The following is a 15307-nucleotide window of genomic DNA, read 5'->3' as shown; positions in this document are numbered from 1 at the left end:
CAGAGTAGGTAGGACTACAGGCCTGAGCCAGAAACACCTGGCCTTAGAATAGTTCCTTACTATTAAAAGTAATAATTAGCCCCATACTAACGAATAATAATCTAAACTATTGTAACTTTTAGTATGCTGCTTCTTATTATGAATATCAGAAACATCTGACTGGTAACACTAGCAAGATCCCTCTCCTCTATCTTACAGCTTAAGGACCAAACCTCTTAACTGTATCCCAATATGACAGTGGATGTATTTATAGCTTGTGAAGATGCCCTGGAAGCTGCAGAGTTCCAGATGAAAGTTAGCTCTGTCATCACCACCTCCTCTTGTTGTGGGCGGCTTTTCCTGTGCATGCCTCATTGCTGCAGCTAAGCGAATTTCAGAGAGCCAGGACTATGGCCTGCTTTAGTTTGCATAGCTATAACACTACACTTGCTATGGAGAGTGTGGAGAGTATTCCTACATATTTGGTAGACTATATAAATTACTGTATCAGAATATAAAATGTCATACATCTTAGCAAGATCAAAGCAGTTGTGCAGAATCTGACTTTCTAAATTATTAGTAGATCCAAACATTGTTTTCAACAATAGCAAGAAAATTGCAAGGCCTACCGAGAAACATGGAAGTACGCCCCATTCAAAGGGAATCAGTAGACAACAGAAATGACCATTCAGCCAGCTCCTGTGATCCTCGCTGCTTAGGAAGCTGAGGTCTGAGAATCGCAGTCTGAAGCCAGCTAGGGTAGGAAAGTCTTTGAGACTCTTACCTCCAAATAACCAGCAAAAATGCTGGAAGTAGAGCTGTGGCTCAAGTGGTAGAATGCTAGTCTTTAGCAAAAGAAGCTCAGGGATAGCACAGACCCTGATTTGAAGCCCCGGGACCAGCAAACACACACACACAAAGAAAATCAGATGGTGAACCTACTATTTAAAACAAGTCTTAAAAATGTGCTTAAAAAACAAAAGGATCATGTAGAGAAGAGCAAGAAAATTTTTTTTGTTTTGTTTTGTTTTGTTTTGTTTTGTTTTGTTTTGTTTTGTTTTTTTTGGTCCAGTCGTGGGGCCTGAACTCTGGGCCTGGGCTCTGTCCCTCAGCTCTTCAGCTCAAGGCTAGAGCTCTACCACTTGAGCCATAGCGTCACTTCCGGCTTTTTTTTTCCTTTTTGCTTATGTGGTGCTGAGGAATCGAACCCAGGGCCTGAGGCATGCAAGATAAGCGCTCTACCACTGAGCCACCTTCCCAGCCCTAGCAAGAAAAATTTTAAAAAGCGTAAATATCAAGCCGGGCTTTAGTGGTTCAAGCCTGCAATCCTAGCTACTCAGGAGGCTGAGATCTGAGGTTTGCAGTTCAGAGCCAAACTTGGCAGGAAAGTCTGTGAGACTCTTACCTCCAATTAATCATCAGAAAACTGGAAGTGGCACTGTGGCTCAAGTGGTAGAGTGCTTGCCTTGAGCTGAAAAGCTGAGGGACAACACCTAGGCCCAGAGTTCAAGTCTCACAACGGACAAGAAAAACAAAAACAGAGTCTTCCGGATTTTCCTGCCTGGTCTGGTTTAACCCATGATCCTCAGATCTTAGCCTCGTGAGTAGCTAGGATTACAGGCACGAGCCACTAGTGCCCCACTACTTTATTTATTGCCTGTCCTGAGACTTGAACTCAGGGCCTAGACTCTTGCTCAAGGCTAGCACTCAGTCACTTGAGCCACAGTGCCACTTCTGGCTTTTTCTGTTTATGTGGTACTGAGGAATCAAACCTAGGGCTTCCTGCATATGAGACAAGCACTCGACCACTAAGCCACATTCCCAGCACCTTCTGTTTATTTTATTTTATTTTATTTTATCTTATTTTATTTTTTGTTGGTTGTGGGGCCTGAACTCTGGGCCTAGACGCTGTCCCTCAGCTCTTCAGCTCAAGGCTAGCACTCTACTACTTTTTTTTTTTTTTTTGGGTCCGGTCGTGGGGACTGAACTCTGGGCCTGGGTGCTGTCTCTCAGCTCTTCAGCTCAAGGCTAGCGCCCTACCACTTGAGCCACAGCGCCACTTCTGGCTTTTTTCTTTTTTGCTTACGTGGTGCTGAGGAATCGAACCCAGGGCCTCAGGCATGTAAGGCAAGCGCTCTACCACTGAGCCATCTTCCCAGCCCACGTGCTCTATATAGTTGTTTTTTTTTTGTCAGTCGCGGGGCTTGAACTCTGGGCCTGGGCGTTGTCCCTCAGCTCTTCAACTCAAGGCGAGCGCTCTACCACTTGAGCTACAGCGCCACTTCCGCACTCTACTACTTGAGCCACAGCGCTGCTTCCAGCTTTTTCTGCTTATGTGGTGCTGAGGAATCAAACTCAGGGCCTCATGCATGCAAGGCAAGTGCTCTACCACTGAGCCATCTTCCCAGCCCTTCTGTTTATTTTAATATAAGAAAAAATATCTTATTTTCCTATCAAGGAAAATAAGATTTTAAGAGGTTTACGTGTCTTTCTGGCTTGAATACATTTCCAACAGGAACATATGGGCTGCTGCTAAATACATCTAGACTCCTTTGGTTATGCCTTCCTTGCTGTGTATTTTAAATGCTGTCTGCTCACAGGTCTCTTTGTTTTCCACATTTCCTCTTTCAGGGGAAGACGGAGTCTATCACCGTGGTGAAGCTGCTGAGCTGCTTTGATGACCTGGTGGCAGCTGGCACCGCCTCAGGGCGGGTGGCGATTTTTCAACTTGTGTCTTCATTGCCTGGGAGAAATAAACAAGTGGGTACTCAGACTATTAGTATGTCTTCACTTTGTGGCAAATTCCTCAGGGATTTTAAAAATGAGAAGTCCTCATCTGCCTAGAAAACTTATTCTGAGCAGAACGCTGTGCTGTTTATAATAACTGAATAACATTTCTGTTCCTGCGTGGCATAAAACACATAGGAATATTTTCAAGTTTGCCTAATACCCTCTTGCTATGTTCTTTTTTTTTTGGTCCGGTCGTGGGGCCTGAACTCTGCATCTTGCTCTGTTCTTATGAGGTTTGTCCTGTTCTTTATTTTTTTGGTGGTACTGTGGTTTGAAATTAGGGCCTTTCTCTTACTAGGTAGGCATGTTACTGCTTGGGCCACACCCTCAGCACTTTCGTCTTTAGCTATTTTTCAAATAGGGGTCTTGAATTTATTACTGGGCCACCCCTGGACATCGATCCTCCTATTTATACTTCTGGCATAGCCAGGGTGACAGGTACTTGTGTTTGTTGTTTGAGACAAGATCTTGCTATGTAGCCCAGGTTGGACTCCTGGTTTTCCTGCATTAGCCTCCTGAGTGCAGGGATTACATGAGTATACCACTATGCCCCACGTCTCTGAGTTTTCAGTATGAACAGACAGACATTGCCTTGTACAGGATTCTGTATGGAAGACTAGCTCTCCATAAATAAGTGATGTCCACATAGCCCCAGTTACTGCCTAATCCTCTTCCTTGTGTGTTTTTATTGTTCATTCATAGCTTCGGAGATTTGATGTCACTGGTTTTCACAAGCATAGCATCACAGCTCTGGCTTGGAGCCCCAATGGAATGAAGTTATTTTCGGGAGATGACAAAGGGAAAATTGTTTATTCTTCTCTGGACCTAGATCAGGTAAAATTACTTTCAGAAATATTGTTGGCTATTTTTATTTTTTATTTTTATTTATTTCTTTTGCTAGTTGTGGGGCCTGAACTCTGGGCCTGGGAACTGTCCCTCAGCTCTTCAGCTCAAGGCTAGCGCTCTACCACTTGAGCCACAGCACCATTGCTGGCTTTTTCTGCGTATGTGGTACTGAGGAATGGAACCCAGGGCCTCATGCATGCAAGACAAGCACTTTACCACTGAGCCACCTTCCCAGCCCCTGGCTATTTTTATATTAGAAATGGTGATATTCCAAAATATATTTTAGCTAGATAGCTATATTCCTGACTATAGTCCCTTTTTATTGTCAATAGATATTTTTAACATTTTTTTTCATGGGCTTTTCCAGTATTTTGTAAGGTCTTACTTCTGTGACTAAAGAATTAGCCTGCTGGAACGTTCACTTCTTCAGTGTTATTATTTTTGTGCCTGTTCTGGGGCTTGAACTCGGGGTCTGGGCACCATCCCTGAGCTCTTCTGCTTAAGGCTAGTGCTCTACCACTTTGAGCCACACCACCACTTCTGGTTTTCTGGTGATTAATTGGAGATAAGAGTGTCATGGACTTTTCTGCCCCAGCTGGCTTCAAACCATGATCCTTGGATCGCAGCCTCTTGAGTAGCTAGCATTCTGGAGTTGAGCCACCTGTGCCTGGCCCTTAAGGAATTTGTTACATTATTTAATCCTCAAACGGTGTTGGGAGCTGCTTAGCAACCAGCCCAGGGGCACGAGCTCAGGCCTGGCAGGTTCACTTTGAATTGAGGTTCAGCTCCAAAGCTTATTCCTTTCCTACTGTCAGTAGGGATTTAGGATTGCTTATGGATTTGTTTGGTTTGGTTTGGTTTGGTTTGGTTATGTAGTCTTCATTGGCAATGTTAGAGTCTAAGAATATCAGTTTTTAGCTGAATGGCTTTCATTTCACTCTCTGTGGTCTAAGATTGAATCTTTGTCAGATACTCTCTAGCAGTAGTTCTTTCTGCTCTCAAGACCTCTTATATATATATATATATATATATTTTTTTTTTTTTTTTTTTTGGGGGAGGGGGGTCCGGTCGTGGGGCCTGAACTCTGGGCCTGGGCGCTGTCCCTCAGCTCTTCAGCTCAAGGCTAGCGCTCTACCACTTGAGCCATAGTGCCACTTCCGGCTTTTTTCTTTTTGCTTATGTGGTGCTGAGGAATTGAACCAAGGGCCTCAGGCATGCAAGGCAAGCGCTCTACCACTGAGCCACCTTCCCAGCCCAAGACCTCTTATATTCTTAAAAAGACACTCCAGAGAATTTTTGTTTGTATGGGTTATATCTTACCAACTATACCATGTTAGAAACGTAAAAGTATTGATTTTTGAAATAATAAATTTGTTATATGTTACCATAAATAACATCTTTGTGAAAGTAACTATAATTTCAAAACAAATGATAAGAGTGGATTTTTTTTTTTTTTTTTGGGTCGGTCCTGGGGCTTGATCTCCTCTGGGCTTGGATGCTGTCACTGCACTCTTCAGCTCAAGGCAAGCGCTCTACCAGTTGAGCCGCAGCGCCACTTCCGGTTTTCTGGTGGTTTATTGAAGATGAGTCTCACAGACTTTCCTGCCCAGGCTGGCTTTTAACCGTGATCCTCAGAGCTCAGCCTCCTGAGTAGCTAGGATTACAGGCGTGAGCCACCGGCACCTGGCAAGAGTGGAATTTTATATTTTATAAGTTTATAAATTTTATATTTTACAAATTGCTTTTTTTTTTTTTTGGTCATTTTTGTGGAGCTTAAACTTGGGGCTTAGGCACTGTCCCTAAGCTCTAATACTCATAGTGTAATTTATTTCTGCTTAAATCTTTACAGATTTCACTTCTTTGAAGTATTTACTAAAAACATTTTTTAAATTATTTCATTTTATATATTTTTTGTTGTTATAGAGCAGTAAATCCTTTTTTTTTTAATTTAATTTAATTTTATTTGTGAACATACTGTACAGAGGGGTTACAATTACATGGGCAGGATAATGCATACATTTCTTACCAAGCATTGCAGCCTCCTCCTTTGGTTTACCCTTTACATCTGTTCCCAGCCTCCCCCCTCCCCCCCAATCCCAATCCTTCTCCTTCCTCCCCCCCCCCCCCCCCCCCCCCCCCCCCCCCCCGGCAGTAGAGCAGTAAATCCTTGAACTCTGGGCTTGGGCGCTGTCCCTGAGCTCTTCAGCTCAAGGTGAGCGCTCTACCACTTGAGCCACAACACCACTTCTTATTTTTTGTTATAATGGTGATGAGAGGTAACAGTTATATAAGTCAGGTAAAGAGTACATTTTTTTTTTTTTTTTTTTAGTTGTGAAAATACCATACAGAGGGGTTACAATTACGTGGGCAAGGTAATGAGTACATTTCTTTTTCTTTTCTTTTCTTTTTTTTTGGGGTCCGGTTGTGGGGCCTGAACTCTGGGCTTGGGCGCTGTCCCTCAGCTCTTCAGCTCAAGGCTAGCGCTCTACCACTTGAGCTACAGCGCCACTTCCGGCTTTTTTCTTTTTTGCTTATGTGGTGCTGAGGAATTGAACCCAGGGCCTCATGCATGCAGGACAAGCGCTCTACCACTGAGCCACCTTCCCAGCCCTTCTTTTTTCTTTTTGCCAGTCCTTGGGCTTGAACTCAGGGCCTGGGCACTGTTCCTGACCTCCTTTTGCTCAAGGTTAGTGCTCTACCTCTTAAGACATAGTACCACTTCCAGCTTTTTCTATTTATGTGGTATGGAGGAATTGAACCCAGGGTTTCATGCATGCTAGGCAAGTATTCTACCAGTAAGCCAAATTCTCAGCCCGAGAGTACATTTCTTTTTGGACAATGTCACCCTTTCCCTCAAATCTCTCCCAATTTTTCCTTCCCATCTCCCACCCATAAATTGTGTAGTTCATTTTCAACATAGTGTCCAATATGTACCACTGTTGCATTTATTTATCCTTTGTCCCTCCATTTCTGTGCCTCCTGTTCCACTCCCAAAGACAGATAAATAAACAGAACAAAAAGAAAAGGAAATGAAAACAGGAGAAAAAAAAGTCTCCATTTCCTGCAGTTCATTTCCATAAGTATCGTTTTGTATGGTCAGACACACATAGGAACTCAGGGTCCCCTGTGTACTAACCAAGCACTGGACCACGTAGCGTGCCTGTGCCTCTAGCCCATTGTCCAGTTTTTGTTGTTGTTGTTTTGTAGTTCGTGGGGCCTGAACTCTGGGCCTGGGCGCTGTCCCTCAGCTCTTTAGCTCAAGGGTAGCGCTCTACCACTTGAGCCACAAAGCTGCTTCCAGCTTTTTCTGCTTATGTGGTGCTGAGGAATCGAACCCAGGGCCACCTGCATGCAAGGCAAGCACTCTACCCCTGAGCCACCTTCCCAGCCCTAGCCCATTGTCTTTAAACTTCTTTTTTTGTCTTTTCTTTTTTGGTGCTGGGATTGAACCCAGGACTCTGCAGTTGCTTGGCAGTGCTCTACCACTGAGCTACATCCCAGTCCTCTAGCCTACTTTTTTTTTTGTTTGTTTGTTTGTTTGTTTTTGGGTCCGGTCGTGGGGCCTGAACTCTGGGCCTGGGCGCTGTCCCTCAGCTCTTCAGCTTAAGGCTAGTGCTCTACCACTTGAGCCACAGCGCCACTTCCGGCTTTTTTCTTATGTGGTGCTGAGGAATCGAACCCAGGGCCTCGAGCATGCAAGGCAAGTGCTCTACCACTGAGCCACCTTCCCAGCCCCTCTGGCCCACTTTTTTATGCTGTTTGAGGTAGGCTTTCACTTCCTACCCAGGTGCTTGCCTTGACCACAGTCCACCTATTTTATGCTTCCTGGAATGGCAAACACAATACACAGATCCTTTTGTTGAAGTGCAGTCTCCCAGATTTTTCTGCCCAGGCTAACCTAGAACTATTATCCTCCTGACCTAGCCTTCCATCTCCACTGATCACTAGACATAGAAGACAAGTCTTGTTCATGTCAGGGCATCCAACTGTTAGTTGAGAACTTTTCTGTCAGACTGGCCCTGAACTGTGATCCTCCCAACCTTAGCCTCCCAGTATAGCTAGAATTACAGGCATGAGTCACTAGTGTCAACTTACTGAGAACATGTTAAGAAAAATTAAACAATCTTTTAGGTGTTTGTTTCTCTTTTTGGCTTTTTTGTTTTTTGGGGGGTACCTGGGCAGTACTAGGGTTTGAACTCAGGGCCTCTCACTTACTAGCAAGCACTAGCACTAGAACTACCAACCCAGCTCTTTTTTGCTTGTTTTTTGGTCCGCCGTGGGGCTTGAACTCTGGGCTTGGGCTCTATCCCTCAGCTCTTCAGCTCAAGACGAGTGCTCTACCACTTGAGCCACAGCACCACTTCCGGTTTTCTAGTGGTTTATTGGAGATTACAGTCTCACAAACTTTCTTGCCCCTGCTGGCTTTGAACTGTGATCCTCATATCTCAGCCTTCTGAGTAGCTAGGATTACAGGCGTGAGCCACCCGTGCCCAGCCTTCAGCTCTTATTTTATTCACATTTACTGCTGGACTAGCACCTACTGCAGTCCTGCTGGGATGTGCACACGAGGCACCTTGATATGGGCTTGCTCTGTTGCCCAGGCTCACCTCTCTGTCTCTGCTTCCTGAGATTATAGTAGGTGTCCTCCATCATGCTTGGCTTAAATGTTTGTTTCCAAGTGATGTGGCATGAGGTAGATGTTAACATTTACTATTATTAATAAGGACTTTTCCAAATTCCATTGCAGTAGGTTGACACTGAATCTAAAGAAATCAAAACAGCCGGGCGCTGGTGGCTCACGCCTATAATCCTAGCTACTCAGGAGGCTGAGATCTGAGGATCGAGGTTCAAAGCCAGCCCGGGCAGGAGAAACTGACTGTGAGACTCCTATCTCCAATAAACCACCAGAAAACCGGAAGTGGTGCTGTAGCTCAAGTGGTAGAGCGTTCGCCTTGAGCTGAAGAGCTGAGGGACAGCGCCCAGGCCGAGTTCAAGCCCCACAACTGACAAAAAAAAAAGAAAGAAAGAAAGAAAGAAAAACATACTTGCTTTTGGGTGGTGCTTGAGCTAGACCTCAGGGCCTCGGCTTGCTCGGCAGGGGTTCCACCACACAACATTGACCCCAGGTCTCACTGATTCTCACAGGGGATCTGCAACTCACACTTGGTATTGGAAGAACCATCCTCCATTGTGCAGCTGGATTACAGCCAGAAGGTGCTGCTTGTCTCTACCTTGCAGAGAAGTCTGCTCTTCTACACAGAAGAAAAGTCTGTCAAACAGGTTGGAACTCAACCAAGGAAAAGGTACATTTCATAAAGACTTTTTTGCTTTCAGTGTTGGGCCTTGTCACAGAAGTGGCCCTAGGGGCTGGGAAGGTGGCTCAGTGGTAGAGCGATTGCCTTGCATGCCTGAGGTCCTGGGTTCGATTCCTCAGCACCACATAAGCAAAAAGAAAAAAGCCAGAAGTGGCACTGTGGCTCAAGTGGTAGAGCACTAGCGTTGAGCTGAAGAGCTGAGGGACAGCGCCCAGGCCTAGAGTTCAGGCCCCACAACCGGACCCCCCCCAAAAAAAAAAAAAAAGAAGTGGCCCTAAATTCTAGACTTTCTGTGCCACCTGTGGACACATCCACTCTGTCCTGGAGTTGCCAGTGGCCTGTGCTTGCTTAGACACCTCCTGGGATGCTCTGATTAAGGAGCTGAACCCCTCCACCTCAGGGTGCTGTGCCCAGCTCCGGTATGGCCGGCACAGCCCGGGCCTCAGTTACAGAGCACCTCGTTGCACAGATGCCCACACGCTCGTGCCGTGGCAGCCTGGGTGTGCTCTCCACCAAGCCAGCCTTGGCACGGCCAGGTAGCAGGGCAGTGTGAGCCATCGATGCTGGCTGATAGTTGTCCTGCCAGGAGCAAGCACTGCCCTGCATGCGAGTGGCAGCAGCCAGGAAGGGGCCGGTCCCAGCTGAGAGAGCCCCTCCTGTGGTGACCAAAGGCCTGAACTCCCACCACCATACCAGCCCGGTGCACAATGGCAGGTGGAGTGCGTGTGTGACTTGCATTCTCCACCCTCATCCCGACCTGAAGCACTCTGCAGCCAGCTTGTGTGGGATAGGTGAGGAAAGGGGAGCAGAGCAGTGAAGCTGGTGAGAAGAAGGGGAAGGAGCCCAGATGGGCACGGGGGACAGGGACCCTGGCACAGGCTGGTTGTCGGCTGGCTGGTGGGAGTGGAAGGAGCTTACGTGTCTGTCTCTCTCTTCCTCTCAGGGAAGGGGCACTGCTGCCTGCAGAGAACCACAGAGGTTGGCAGTAGGCCAACCAATAGGACATGGTTTGAGGCAGGCTCTGTGGAGACTGGGGAGAGAGGCAGGCCTGTGAGAGTCCCCGGGACTGGTGGTGCCGTCGGTGTCGGCTGGAAGGCTTGGGTGAAGTCAGGCGAGTGCAGCCGGCTGCTGCAGGCACACTTGTAGGCCACTCTTCTGTACCCTGCTTTGCAGACACATAGTAGAAGTCTGTTCTCTTTGCATGGTGGGCCTTTAGCTCTTAAAGATCCTCTTGGGCTGGGAATGTGGCTTAGTGGTAGAGTGCTTGCCTTGAATGCATGAAACCTGGGTTCAATTCCTCAGTACCACATACATAGAGAAAGCCAGAAGTGGCGCTGTGGTTCAAGTGGTAGAGTGCTAGCCTTAAGCAAAAGAAGTTCAGGGACACCGCCTAGGCCTTGAGTTCAAGCCCCAAGACAGGCCAAAAAAAAAGGAAAGAAAAGGGGCTGGGGGTTTAGCCCAGCGGAAGGGCGCCCGCCCGGCATGCAAGGCCCTAGGTTCAGTCCTCAGCCCTGGGGGGGGGGGGGGGGGGAACTACAAAAAGGAAAGAAAAGATCCTCTAATACTCCCCTTCGCCTTCCATTTAATTCTACCAGATACCAGACTGGCCTTTTCATGACCAGACTCTCCATGTTGGCCCTGGAAGCCTCAGCGGGATTTGCAGTCTGGTTGTTGCAGTCTGGGGGTTTCATAAAAGTGAATTCTGACTCGCTGTAGCATGCAGCACTCTTCTCATAACTCTGGCATTAGGTCCTGGCTCACCTACTGGCTCACCTACAGGAAAGCGGGGTCTAAAGAGAGCTAAACACTAATTAGTTAAGTTGGACACCCGTGGCTTATGCCTGTAATCCTAGCTACTCAGGAGACTGAGATCTGAGGGTCTCTGTTCAAATCTATCCCCAGCAAGAAAGTCCATGAGACTCTCACTTCCAATTAATCACCAGAAAACTGGAAGTGGCCCTGTGGCTCAAGTGGTAGAGCATTCACCTTGAACTGAGTCGCTGAGGGACAGCCCCAAGACCCAGAGTACAAGCTCCAGAACCAGCATGCACACATACACACTCATACACAGCTGGTTAGCTTTTTGGTTTTGGGGTTTTCTTTGGTCAGTCGTGGGGCCTAAACTCTAGGCCTCAGTTCTTCAGCTCAAGGCTAGCACTCTACCATTTGAGCTGAAGGGGCACAGGCTTTTTCTGCTTATGTGGTACTGAGGAATTGAACCTAGGGCCTCATGCATGCGAGGCAAGCACTCAACCACTGAGCCACCTTCCCAGCCAGAGCTAGTTAGTTTTGTGTAGATCCTTTACCCAGCTGCCGCTCAGACCTAGCCTTCCTTCAGCTGTGTGGAGACCTAGGCAATTTTAATGGTGAACCTCTTGAGAGTGTTGTTTGGTCAAGGTCTTTTGGCAGCATTGACTAAAAGTATACTCTGCCAGGGACGGCCTGGATGCAGAAATAAGTGAATGTGTCTTCTTTCTTAGAGGGAAGAAGCTTAACGCAGTAGAGGCAATGCAGGATAAACTCAAGGGCTGTTTCGCTGTCAATGCTAATTTGAAAGGACAGAGATGAAAGCTGAGAATCCCTTTCCAGCAGCTTCTTTATTCCAGCATGGTGGGCAGTCACAAAAGGGGACAGGTGTGGTGGCTTTGGTGGGACGCTAAGGGGGCTCCAGGTGGACCAGAGGAAGGGGCGGGGCTCACAGGGTGGGGCTGACTTGATTGGAAAAAGCAAAGGAGGCAATGGTTGCCCTGCTGGAACTCTCTGGGCACCTCTGTCTAGAGGATTTCTCCAGAACAAACCCACCAAAGGCAGTTATCAGACCCCAGCATCCTATTAGATGTGTGCAGGAAAGCTCTTTGCTACCAGAACGTTATTGGCTAGTCTCTGGAGCTTTATTCCAGAGCCAGAGTTGATATATGATATCCTCCTCAGATTTAGTTACCCAAGCACCAAGGGGCCTAGTGGGACATTGACATTTAGAGCCCCACCCCCAAACACCTCTAACTTCCTGTGAGGCTCTGGGGGGTGGGCCCCAGTGGCAGTGGGGATGGTGGATGATGAGCATGCCGTGGGGATACAGCAGCCCCTCTGCAGGGACCTGGAGTGTCAGCACTGCTGGTGGTCTTTATGTAGACTCTCCATTTCATCTGCAGCCTCCGTGACAGAGCGTGACACTAACACAGTTTAGCAGGCAGGATCCTGCACACACCTCACACTTCTTAAATGTCAGAGTGAACATCGAGCCCAGGCCTTACTCCAAAGCCAGTGCTTTATCTACTGTCTATAACTCAAGAAATATTTCAGAGAATAACAAAGTTTAGGAGTGAGCAGAAATGCTTAAATTTAAAGTAGAATTCTCTGCATTGACAAAGATGTGAAACAGTGAGAAGTCAGATTGCCAAGAAGTAGAGACTGGTATCAACACATTGAAGAGAGTTTGTGATTGCTTTTTTTCTCCTTTTTTCTTTTTTTCTGTTAGTTGTGGGGTATGAACTCAGGGCCTTGGTGCTCCCCCTGAGCTTTTCTGCTCGAGGTTAGCACTCTACCACTTTTGAGTTTGAGCCATAATGCCACTTCCTGTTTTCCAGTGGCTTATTGGAGATAACACGATCCTCAGATCTCAGTCTCCTGAGTAGCTAGGATTACAGGCGTGAGCCATCGACACCCGGCTTCAAAAACTTTTTGCCTGGATTGTCTTTGAACCATAGTTCTCCTGATCTCTGCCTCTCAAGTAGCTGGGATTACAGACGTGAATCTAATGCAGTTGCCTTTTAAACTTGCATATACTCTTACACAACAGTACAGATTCTTGACAGATTCTTAGGCCCACACATGAAGAAGTGAAAGAAGTAATAACTCAGGTACCCACTAACAAGAGTGAATAAATTGTGGAATATAACAATCAAAAGTGCAGTCAAATGCTGATGGCTCTCACTTGTAATCCTAACTACTCAGGAATCTGAGATCTGAGGATCTTAGCTCAACCAACTGGGTCAGAAAAGCCCAAGAGATGCTTATCTCCAGTGAACCAGCAAAAAGCCACAACTAGAGGCATAAGTCAGGTTGTAGAAGGCCATTTATGAGCCAGAAAGCTGAGTGAGAGAGTGCAAGGCCCAATACTGGAACAAACACAAAAGAGTGAGTGCTAGAGCTTCTTTTTTGTCCTGGTACTGTAGCTTGAACTCAGAGTCCGGGCATTGTCCCTAAGCTCTTTTGCTCAAGGCAGCACTCTACTACTTGAACCACAGCTTTACTTCTGGCATTTTGTGGCTAGTTGGAGATAAGAATCACACACACTTTCCTGCCCAAGATGGCAGTGAACCATGATCCCCAGTTCTCTTAAGTAGCTAGGATTATAGGCATGAGCCACTATACCTTTTTATCAAGGATAAGTCTTGGAACTTTAATGTTAAGTGAAAAAAGGTTTCAAAAGTATACATATGGCATCATACTATTTTTTTAAATAAAAATGAGAGACAACACTAAATTATTTAGGGTTCGGGAGCACACAGATGTGTGAATAGATTATCAGGAAAGGCAAGGAAATCTGACACAGTTCAGTTCAGTAATCACTGCCCAGGACCATGGGGGAAGGTAGCAGGAGCACTGAGTGGGTCTGTGGTGCGGCTGCTGTCCTGAGTTGGAAGAAGGGTTTCTGGGTGGGTGGGTGGCCCACTGGACTTCATAGCTTTTATTAAATACATTCTTTTGTATATGCCAGCAGTTTCATAATTTTAAAACACAACAATACCAAGCCAGGGGACGGGAAGAGGTGAGAGTGTTCTGGATGGGTCGGGGATTCTGAAAGGGTGACAGTATAGAGGAGTGGCTTTTACTCTTGGCAGAAAGCTTGTTTGCTGAGGAGGTTGGGTGATTGTGGCCATCAGATGTTAGAAGGAACAGAACTTCAGAGCAGAGCTGGCAGGAGCAGTCTTGGCCTTGTCCCCTTTTGCCTCAGTTTCATCTTCTGTATCACTGGAATGTAGTAACTGCTTCATTGCTAGACATCAGTGGCTTACGCCTATAATCCTAGCTACTCAGGAGGCTGAGAGCTGAGGATCACAGTTTGAAGCCAGTATGGGCAGGAAAGTCCATGAGACTCCTATTTCCAATTAAGTGAGCAAAAAGCTGAAATGGAACTGTTACTCAAGTGGTAGAGTGCCAGCCAGGAGCACAAAAGCTCAGGGACAGTGTCCAGGCTCAGAGGACTCCAAGCCCCAGGACTGACCAAAAAATAAATAAGGGCTTAGTGGCAGAGTGCTTGCCTAGCATGCATGAAACCCTGGGTTCAATTGCTCAGTACCACATAAGCAGAAAAAGCCAGAAGTGGCGCTGTGGCTCAAGTGGTAGAGCGCTAGCCTTGAGCAAAAGAAGCTTAGGGAGAGTGCCAGGCCCTGAGTTAAAAAAAAAAATTTTTTTTTTTTTTGAAATGAAAAAAAAGGTGGGGGCTGGGAAGGTGGCTCAGTGGTAGAGTGCTTACCTCGAATGCAGGAGGCCCTGGGTTCAATTCCTCAGCGCCACATAAACAGAAAAGGCCGGAAGTGGCGCTGTGGCTCAAGTGCTAGCCTTGAGCTGAAGAGCTGAGGGACAGTGCCCAGGCCCAGGGTTCACGCCCCACAACCAACAAAAAAAAAAAATTAAAAAAAATCCTCATGGAGTTGTGAGGGTTAAGGTGAGCCATGGTGGGTACTCAGGATGTTCCCAGGAAACCAGGGTGTGTGCTCTGGGCGCACCCACTGTGAGGACAGGAGGAGGGTGGGATGTTGGTGGTGGGTGTGAACAGTAGGAAAGGTAGAAAACAATTGTTTGGTGTTTGCCAAAACTTATATATATTTGATTATACTCGAGTTTGAAATCAGGCTTTGCCTAGCCAATAAATCATTATAGTTAATATCAGGGGTTAACAGTGACAAATTACTTTAAATCAGTTCATGCCTGTTTTTTTCTTCTTTTTTTCTTCCAATTTTAGTACTGGGAAATTTGGTGCTTGTTTTATACCAGGGCTGTGTAAGCAAAGTGATCTCACCTTGTACGCGTCCCGGCCTGGACTCCGGCTATGGAAGGCTGATGTCTATGGCACAGTCCAAGCTACGTTTATCTTAAAGGATGTCTTTGCTGGAGGGATCACGCCTCTTGAGCTCTACCCAAGGTTGGAATCCTCCGATAGAGGGGGTTGCGGCTCACCTGAGAAACACCTGGGACTCGTTTCATGTTTCTTTCGAGAAGGCTGGGTGCTGAGCTGGAATGAGTACAGTATCTATCTTCTGGACACCATCAACCAGGTAGGTGAAGGGGTCAGAGGCGAGGGGATGCTCTGCCTGGCTCCCTGAGTGGTGAGAGGAGATGAGCACCAATGCGTTCCAAAGAAACCAAATGAA

At 46.7% G+C, this 15307-nt stretch overlaps 1 protein-coding gene across 2 annotated transcripts in view; it reads left to right on the top strand.

The window, feature by feature from the left end:
• Positions 1-15307, top strand: part of Tecpr2 (tectonin beta-propeller repeat containing 2) — an 80442-nt gene that overhangs the window by 19954 nt on the left and 45181 nt on the right. For both annotated transcript variants that reach the window (XM_069997525.1, XM_069997524.1), the window contains 4 exons: positions 2611-2739; positions 3472-3603; positions 8761-8918; positions 14899-15211. In XM_069997525.1, coding sequence (XP_069853626.1) covers positions 2611-2739; positions 3472-3603; positions 8761-8918; positions 14899-15211 — 732 coding nt within the window. The remainder of the gene's footprint in view (positions 1-2610; positions 2740-3471; positions 3604-8760; positions 8919-14898; positions 15212-15307) is intronic.

The sequence above is a fragment of the Dipodomys merriami genome, unplaced genomic scaffold, assembly GCF_024711535.1.
Source record: "Dipodomys merriami isolate MVZ:Mamm:240054 unplaced genomic scaffold, mDipMer1.0.p SCAF_50, whole genome shotgun sequence".
NCBI classification, from domain to species: Eukaryota; Metazoa; Chordata; class Mammalia; order Rodentia; family Heteromyidae; genus Dipodomys; species Dipodomys merriami.
Note: the sequence above shows the minus strand (reverse complement) of the source record. Positions and strands in the feature narration are given on the sequence as shown.